This window comes from Sphaerodactylus townsendi, linkage group LG05, assembly GCF_021028975.2.
Source record: "Sphaerodactylus townsendi isolate TG3544 linkage group LG05, MPM_Stown_v2.3, whole genome shotgun sequence".
Taxonomy (NCBI): Eukaryota; Metazoa; Chordata; class Lepidosauria; order Squamata; family Sphaerodactylidae; genus Sphaerodactylus; species Sphaerodactylus townsendi.
The window spans coordinates 14,282,948-14,292,397 of NC_059429.1; the positions used below are offsets into that span (position 1 = coordinate 14,282,948).

General features: G+C 60.0%; 1 protein-coding gene across 4 annotated transcripts in view; it reads left to right on the forward strand.

Moving 5' to 3' along the window:
- Positions 1 to 9,080, forward strand: part of MIDN (midnolin) — a 35,271-nt gene extending 26,191 nt beyond the window's left edge. For all 4 annotated transcript variants that reach the window (XM_048496329.1, XM_048496330.1, XM_048496332.1 and 1 more), the window contains exon 8: positions 4,510 to 9,080. In XM_048496329.1, coding sequence (XP_048352286.1) covers positions 4,510 to 4,772 — 263 coding nt within the window. In that variant the 3' untranslated portion in view covers positions 4,773 to 9,080. The remainder of the gene's footprint in view (positions 1 to 4,509) is intronic.
- The last annotated feature ends 370 nt before the right edge of the window (positions 9,081 to 9,450 follow it).

Here is a 9,450-nt window from a genome sequence, read left to right on the forward strand (position 1 = left end):
GCCCTTTCGTTTGCACCCTGAAGCCTCCTCAAAAAGAAACCCGTAAAAACGTTTTAAGTGACTGAATACACTTAATTTTTAGAAAGTTTTATTATCCTAGTGTCCACTGCCTTCCCTGTTCAGGTTTTCTGTTGTCTGTGACTGGTATATTTTGTATGGTAACCTATAACCGGTAAACAGGATTTGTACTGTCGAAGGCTTTCACGGCTGGATCCAACTGGTTGTTGTGGGTTTTCCGGGCTGTGCGGCTGTGGTCTAGCAGATCTTGTTCCTAACGTTTCGCCAGCCACAGATGCATAGTGTAACGGTGAATATTATTCACTTTTGGAACCACTGCTTTATGGTGGCACCTTAGGGTCACTAACCCATAAGGGTCACATAACCCATAATGGATCCCTTGGCCTGGATCTGTCTTAAGGACACAAAGGACTTGTTGGGTCAGGCTCAGAGGACCAAGTTTTGTGAAAATCTCCGCAGCTAGGAAGCCCGGGATGGCCTGACGGAAGCTTTCCCAGCAGGAATCAACGGGCTGTTGTGGGTTTCCCAGGCTGTGTGGCCATAATCTGGTTGTCTTCATCTCCTAACGTTTTGCCCACATCTACCGCTGGCATCTTCAGAGACCCGTCCCGGTAAGATGTGTTTTTCCTCCGTGGCACGATGTGGAGTGTTCAGAACACTCCACCCTGCCATGGAGAGAAACACATCTTACTGTGCCAGCCATCGATGTGAGTGAAACGTTAGGTGCTCAAACTACCAGACCACGTTGGCCACACAGCCACTTGATGGTCTGTTAGAAATGGATTGAAATGTTCCTTTTTTCCCCTCACCTCTGAGGGGGACTGTTTATATCCCAAGACCCTCACTCTGCTTGGTAGAAACACTGTCATACTAGGTCCATGGTGGCGAACCTTTGGCACTCCAGATGTTAAGGACTACAATTCCCATCAGCCCCAATTGGCCATGCTGGCAGGGGCTGATGGGAATTGTAGTCCATAACCCCCCCACCCCCCCCCCCCCCAACCCCCCCCACACACCCCCACCCCCACTCACCCCCCACCCCCCCCCCCCCCCCCCCACCCCCCCCCCCCCCCAACAACCCCCCCCCCCACCCCCCACCCCCCCCCCCCCCCCCCCCACCCCCCCCCCCCCCCCCCCACCCCCCCCCCCCCCCACCCCCCCCCCCCCCCACCCCCCCCCCCCCCCACCCCCCCCGCCCCTCCCCCCCCCCCCCCCCCCCCCCCCCCCCTCCCCACCGCTCCCCCCACCCACCCCCCCCCCCCCCCACCCCCCCCCCCCCCCACCCCCCCCCCCCCCCACCCCCCCCCCCCCCCACCCCCCCCCCCCCCCACCCCCCCCCCCCCCCACCCCCCCCCCCCCCCACCCCCCCCCCCCCCCACCCCCCCCCCCCCCCACCCCCCCCCCCCCCCACCCCCCCCCCCCCCCACCCCCCCCCCCCCCCACCCCCCCCCCCCCCCACCCCCCCCCCCCCCCACCCCCCCCCCCCCCCACCCCCCCCCCCCCCCACCCCCCCCCCCCCCCACCCCCCCCCCCCCCCACCCCCCCCCCCCCCCACCCCCCCCCCCCCCCACCCCCCCCCCCCCCCACCCCCCCCCCCCCCCACCCCCCCCCCCCCCCACCCCCCCCCCCCCCCACCCCCCCCCCCCCCCACCCCCCCCCCCCCCCACCCCCCCCCCCCCCCACCCCCCCCCCCCCCCACCCCCCCCCCCCCCCACCCCCCCCCCCCCCCACCCCCCCCCCCCCCCACCCCCCCCCCCCCCCACCCCCCCCCCCCCCCACCCCCCCCCCCCCCCACCCCCCCCCCCCCCCACCCCCCCCCCCCCCCACCCCCCCCCCCCCCCACCCCCCCCCCCCCCCACCCCCCCCCCCCCCCACCCCCCCCCCCCCCCACCCCCCCCCCCCCCCACCCCCCCCCCCCCCCACCCCCCCCCCCCCCCACCCCCCCCCCCCCCCACCCCCCCCCCCCCCCACCCCCCCCCCCCCCCACCCCCCCCCCCCCCCACCCCCCCCCCCCCCCACCCCCCCCCCCCCCCACCCCCCCCCCCCCCCACCCCCCCCCCCCCCCACCCCCCCCCCCCCCCACCCCCCCCCCCCCCCACCCCCCCCCCCCCCCACCCCCCCCCCCCCCCACCCCCCCCCCCCCCCACCCCCCCCCCCCCCCACCCCCCCCCCCCCCCACCCCCCCCCCCCCCCACCCCCCCCCCCCCCCACCCCCCCCCCCCCCCACCCCCCCCCCCCCCCACCCCCCCCCCCCCCCACCCCCCCCCCCCCCCACCCCCCCCCCCCCCCACCCCCCCCCCCCCCCACCCCCCCCCCCCCCCACCCCCCCCCCCCCCCACCCCCCCCCCCCCCCACCCCCCCCCCCCCCCACCCCCCCCCCCCCCCACCCCCCCCCCCCCCCACCCCCCCCCCCCCCCACCCCCCCCCCCCCCCACCCCCCCCCCCCCCCACCCCCCCCCCCCCCCACCCCCCCCCCCCCCCACCCCCCCCCCCCCCCACCCCCCCCCCCCCCCACCCCCCCCCCCCCCCACCCCCCCCCCCCCCCACCCCCCCCCCCCCCCACCCCCCCCCCCCCCCACCCCCCCCCCCCCCCACCCCCCCCCCCCCCCACCCCCCCCCCCCCCCACCCCCCCCCCCCCCCACCCCCCCCCCCCCCCACCCCCCCCCCCCCCCACCCCCCCCCCCCCCCACCCCCCCCCCCCCCCACCCCCCCCCCCCCCCACCCCCCCCCCCCCCCACCCCCCCCCCCCCCCACCCCCCCCCCCCCCCACCCCCCCCCCCCCCCACCCCCCCCCCCCCCCACCCCCCCCCCCCCCCACCCCCCCCCCCCCCCACCCCCCCCCCCCCCCACCCCCCCCCCCCCCCACCCCCCCCCCCCCCCACCCCCCCCCCCCCCCACCCCCCCCCCCCCCCACCCCCCCCCCCCCCCACCCCCCCCCCCCCCCACCCCCCCCCCCCCCCACCCCCCCCCCCCCCCACCCCCCCCCCCCCCCACCCCCCCCCCCCCCCACCCCCCCCCCCCCCCACCCCCCCCCCCCCCCACCCCCCCCCCCCCCCACCCCCCCCCCCCCCCACCCCCCCCCCCCCCCACCCCCCCCCCCCCCCACCCCCCCCCCCCCCCACCCCCCCCCCCCCCCACCCCCCCCCCCCCCCACCCCCCCCCCCCCCCACCCCCCCCCCCCCCCACCCCCCCCCCCCCCCACCCCCCCCCCCCCCCACCCCCCCCCCCCCCCACCCCCCCCCCCCCCCACCCCCCCCCCCCCCCACCCCCCCCCCCCCCCACCCCCCCCCCCCCCCACCCCCCCCCCCCCCCACCCCCCCCCCCCCCCACCCCCCCCCCCCCCCACCCCCCCCCCCCCCCACCCCCCCCCCCCCCCACCCCCCCCCCCCCCCACCCCCCCCCCCCCCCACCCCCCCCCCCCCCCACCCCCCCCCCCCCCCACCCCCCCCCCCCCCCACCCCCCCCCCCCCCCACCCCCCCCCCCCCCCACCCCCCCCCCCCCCCACCCCCCCCCCCCCCCACCCCCCCCCCCCCCCACCCCCCCCCCCCCCCACCCCCCCCCCCCCCCACCCCCCCCCCCCCCCACCCCCCCCCCCCCCCACCCCCCCCCCCCCCCACCCCCCCCCCCCCCCACCCCCCCCCCCCCCCACCCCCCCCCCCCCCCACCCCCCCCCCCCCCCACCCCCCCCCCCCCCCACCCCCCCCCCCCCCCACCCCCCCCCCCCCCCACCCCCCCCCCCCCCCACCCCCCCCCCCCCCCACCCCCCCCCCCCCCCACCCCCCCCCCCCCCCACCCCCCCCCCCCCCCACCCCCCCCCCCCCCCACCCCCCCCCCCCCCCACCCCCCCCCCCCCCCACCCCCCCCCCCCCCCACCCCCCCCCCCCCCCACCCCCCCCCCCCCCCACCCCCCCCCCCCCCCACCCCCCCCCCCCCCCACCCCCCCCCCCCCCCACCCCCCCCCCCCCCCACCCCCCCCCCCCCCCAAATCTGTGGCTGGCATCTTCAGAGGATCTGATCCTCTGAAGATGCCAGCCACAGATGCAGGCGAAACGTCAGGAGAGAATGCTGCTGGAACACGGCCATACAGCCCGGAAACCACACAGCACCTCAGTGATTCCAGCCATGAAAGCCTTCAACAATACATTGAGAGGTTTATTGGTGGCTACTAGCCATGGTGACTGAAGGGAACCTCACATTTATAGGCAACTGGCCTCTGAATTTCAGTACCAGAAGGCAACGACAAGAGAAAGGCCTTGACCTCTACATGATGTTGTTGGACCTACAAAGTAACTGGTTGACCACTGTGTGAGACAGGGCAGTGGACTCGATGGGCCACTGTTCCGATCCACCAGGGTGGTTCTTGTGTTCTTACACCCGCCACTCCAGTAAAAGAGCAAACGTTATGTTTTAAAATCTGAATTTGCATGTAAAGATGATAACCCTGTTTGCATCTCTTCCTCCCCTCCCCCACACCCTTTCTCATCTTTAGGTGACCGCTTGCGGCAGACAGAGAACCGGGCCACCCGTTGCAAGGTGGAACGCTTGCAGCTCTTGATGCAGCAGAAACGGTTGCGCCGAAAGGCCCGGCGGGATGCCCGTGCACCATACCACTGGCTACCGAACCGCAAGTCCACCCGAAGTCACAGCAACAGTAGCATCTCTAGCGAAGGCAGTTTGGACCTAGACTTTGAAGACTCTGTCTGGAAGCCCGAAGTCAAGGCGGACATGAAATCCGAATTTGTTGTAGCATAAACTCAACAAACACTGGGTGGAGGAAATCAGAGTGTAGTCTTTTGGGGAGGGGGGGATCACCATGGAAAAAGAAAAAGACCGTTTTAGTAATAATTAAAAATAATTTTTTTTGTCTGAGAGCAAAAGTTTTGGGTGCTTGATTTCTAAAGAAACAGACTTGCTTGCTGTGAATTTCACAGGGCGCATCTCTTCTTGGATGTCTTGAGGCGGACGAGACTTCGGAATTGGAACAGTGTTTTCTATTCTTCTTTTCGGAATCGTTTCTGGTTTTAATTTTCAGGACTGAAAATGGTTCAGGGCAGGGTGAGAAAGCGAGCAAGAGGGTGCTCGATCCCAGCAAAAAAACTTAAAAAGGAAGGTGGCAATTTTTTTTTTGTTTAATTTTTGTTGCGTTTTTAAGAAAGCGGACCCTCCATATGGCTGTCTTATATCGAATGATGCGTAGAAGAGAACACAGAAAGGAACCGGACTTGAGAACTTGGGGGTGGGAGGGACGAAGGACACAGACTTGCACCTGACTTCCTGATTTTTTTTTTTAAGGAAGGAAGGCAAAACTGGGCGGGGGGGGGGGACTTGTGGTGTGTCAAAGCTGCTGGCTTCCTGTGACCTTGGCAAGGATGTTTGTTTAAAAAATTTAGAGACAGTTTTATTGCTAGAAGCTCCCTCTCTTCTCTCCTTTTTAATTTTTATGTGTAACGGGAAGCGCTGTGCATTCTTCAGGTGGGGCGGGTGTCCTGAATTGGGGAGGGGGGGCCAAAAGACGGAATTGAGAGGAAATTATGCTTGTAGCGTAGATTAATGATATTATTAGCGTGTTTTCTCCCCTGGAATATGTAGCATTTCTCAACTAACTTTTTATCTTTTCCTATCAAAGTGCCCCCCCCTTCCCGAACTTCCCCCATCCTCATTACCACTGGTGTTTGCTATCACAAGAACCTCATGCACTTTAGAGGTGAGCAGTGTGAAATGACAACAAGGCCCACAAAAAGCTTTGCATTTTTCCAAGATACGGATGGGGCGGGAGCGCAGAATGCTGAGCAAACTCACGGAAGGGATCTCCCTTCTCATTCTCTGTTTCTCTCTTGCTCTCAAATGTGTACGTTTAAATTCAGCAGGTTACTGGGCTTTCTCTCTCTCCTCTCTCTCAGTGGGAGATAACCCAGGCCTTGGTCTCCAATATTTCTCCTCCTACCCAAAGCCTGGGGTGGGTTTTATCACGGAGGAATCTAAAGTTCTGGCGCAGTCTCCGTTTTCTCTCTGCCCCTGCAGGCGCCTGGATCCTCTGTCTCTGACTAACCACCTATTTACGCTACGCTCTTTGACCCCATAGAGTCACACATTCTTCCCTGCTTTGGGGGCACCTGTGGTAGAGACTGCTTACACCCCAATACCTCTGCTGCCATCACCCAAGGCTGAGACCATCATAACATGCTCCGTTGTCTACCATGTGGTGTACACCCTTTTGCCTGCCCACAGGTCTGCCCACGTTTGTGCAAGAATACAACACTTACCCTCTGTTGTAAAGACCAAGCTTTCTCTTCCATCTCTTACCATGTTTTTTTTTGTAAAGGATTTTTTTTTTGTTAAATAAAATGACACAAATAAGTATCTGGGAACACTTGTATAGATACTTGGGGGAATGTTTTTTTAAAAATTATTATTTATAGACTTTTTAAAACGATCTGAGCCAGTAACTTTTCATAGGCTGTAGAAGTTGTTCATGTCTCTTTTCTGTGCAGAACCACATTGTGGGGTGTGTGTGTGTGTTTGTGTTCAGGGTGGGAGGGGCACTGTAAGAGAAGGGGGAATGTGTGAAAAGTGAGGAAGAATTGCCTTTCTGGATTCTGTTGTTACCCGACCTTCACTTTTCAGCAATGCAAACCTATCTATTAAAAATTTAATCTGCTCTGAAAACAGGGATTGGTCCGTTTGGCATGTGGCTGTGTGCTGGGGAACAGACATACGCTGGTAACTTACTAGCACCCTTCTAAAAACTGGGCCTGACCAGGGCATTTTCAGAGAACCCAGGATAGATGATAAACCCTCAATGTGGATTTGGCGGGTTGATATCCTGCCCTTTCCAAATCTCATTCAAAAGATGCTTTTGGCCCGAAGGTGGGTTAGTTTCCTCCGTTTAGTTTGTAGAGTTTGGGGTTCGTTTTTTTTTTTTTAATTACCACTTGGGAAGCTAAAATAACAGCAAAGTCCCCTGAACTTAATAGTGGGGCTTTTTGTGTGTGTGTTCAGACTCGTGCGTGATTCTCTTTTTTGAGCCTTACTCTGCTTGCACCAATTTTGAAACTGGGGAGGGTGCGTGAGACAGCGTGCATGTGAGTATCGTTTCCCCCTACGAGTTTTTAAGGGCAAACCCGCCCACCTTCCCCTTGCCTCTTCCCCGTACACCCTCTTTGTTCAAGCACCCCCCTGAAATTGGTTCAAGATCAGTATTTAATCGCACACCTTTTTTTTGGGTAAGCAAACGGTTAGATCCCGACGAAAGGAACTGGGTGGATGGTCTCTCTTGAGGCCTTAGTCCGGAGAGATCTTTTTTAAAAAAAACACTATTGGTTGTTCAACGTATGTGTTTGTGTATGTATGTTTTTTTTTAAAGCAGGGAATTATTTAAAGCAAACCAGAACTGACTTCTGGAGCAAAGTGCCTCACTCTGGAATCATTTGCACAGCCATCACTGTTTTTGGAGTTATCTCCTTGTGATAAATCCCTCCTCCCTTGCAAAGGTCATCCTTAGGGACCGAGTTGTGTTTACCTTCTGGCTATCTTCTGAAGGACTTCTTCCTGGAAAGGAGAAATCTCCAAGACAGGCGCCTAGGAAAAAAAGTAGTTCTGGAAAAGCTCTTAATGTCTCAAGAGAATGCAGGCTTTGGACATGGATATCTTTTGAATTAGTATACTTTTTAACCATTGTTATTTTTCATCTTGGCAAAAAAAAACCCCTCAATTTTGTATACACTTAATTTGCAAAGTTCCATGCTTCTAATGGAGTGGAGCAAAACCTTCTCTCAATGGAAAGTGTCCATTTCTATGTTTATCCTCTAATTGTATATACATTCCCGTTCCTGCTATTCAGCAATCTGGATTAATCTGAATAGAAATCTGGGGAATATCCCCCCCCCCCTTTTCCTCCACCATGGAACATTTGGGGCCATAGATTTGTCCAAAGTTGTGAATGAAAACTGCATCGCATGTACGCATGGAAGCAGTTGCTAGCAAAGTGGTTGGTCACCTCGTCATTTCACGGGAGGTAACTTTAACCCCTACCCCCTTTCCCTTTCACATTTGGTGATAATCATGTTTAATATCACCCATCTTTCAAAAGCATTCCAAGCGCCAGACACTTGTGGTTGAGGGTGAGAAAGGGCGGGGGAGACCCTCTCTTTTTTAGAAACTAGGTTTTAAATATTTTGTGTGAATTAACATTTCATGGTGGCTAGCTTGCGCGGCGTTAACGTCTTTCCCCTTTGAGAGCATCCCTAGGAAAAGTATACCATGCTGAATCTAGAAGCAGTGCAGGATGAGTCCCAAATCCCATTGAAAGGCAAAAAGTGCGTCTTCCAGAGAATCCGAAGAGTTATTTTTAAATTAACTTGGAAGGGACGGGGTGTTGTCAGATGACCAGTTTTCGAAACTAATAATTCTACTTGCGCATTTCCTGCCTCTCGTAGCCCCCACCCTGATATGTAGCAACGATCATCCCCATCTTTCCACCCAGGCGTCTTTTGTGTATTTAAAATGTCGCATGGACCCTTTGCTGCCAAGGTTTGTATCCATCCCTGTCTTTCTACGGAAGATTTTGGTAGTAGTCCTGCCTCCCTTGCCAACATGTGGGGATTAATGTTCCCCCTGTGGTCAAAAATGTCCTTACACTTCCTGTTTCCTTTCCCTAGATGTGAAATTCCTTTTTTTTTTTATGTGATGCTGTAGCGGAGTTTTTTTTTTTTTAATTTTTGGAAATGTTTTTTTATTATATATTTAAGTGTACAACTTTTTTTGTATGGTGTGTGCGTGTGCGTACGCTTGTTTCCCTGTCATCCACTTCTCCACCTTCTCATCTTGGGTTTTTATTTTTTTGTTCTGTTTTTTTTTTTCAATTTAGGGGAAAAAAACAGCAAAAAGAATAAGAGCAAAAAGCATTAAAAACAATTCTGTGTGTGTGTTGAAAGAGTGTTGGGGGAAGGGGGAGGGATGCGTAGACCTGTTATCACCTCATTTAAGTTACCTGTATTAAAAAAAAATTAAAAAATGGTTTAAAAATAATAAACACAAAATAAAGATTGCTTGAGCCACAAAGGTATTGTATCCCAAATAATTTTTTTGTTCACATACTGTGGTGTGTGTGTGTGTAGTGGGGGAGATTCCTGAACTAGTGATGAAATATTCATAGCATCCCCACCAACCCATTCAAAATTTGGCATTTTTTAATACAGAGAAGGTCTTATCACACTCCAGGCTTATTTCTAGGTCAGAGGTCTGCAACCTGCGGCTCTCCAGATGTTCATGGATGACAAATCCCATCAGCCCCTGCCAACATGGCCAATTGGAATTGTAGTCCATGAACATCTGGAGAGCCGCAGGTTGCAGGCTCCTGTTCTAGGTGGTGCTTTTGATTGCAGCATTTGACAGACCTGAAATCTCAAGTTTCTTTTCTACCAGTAATGAA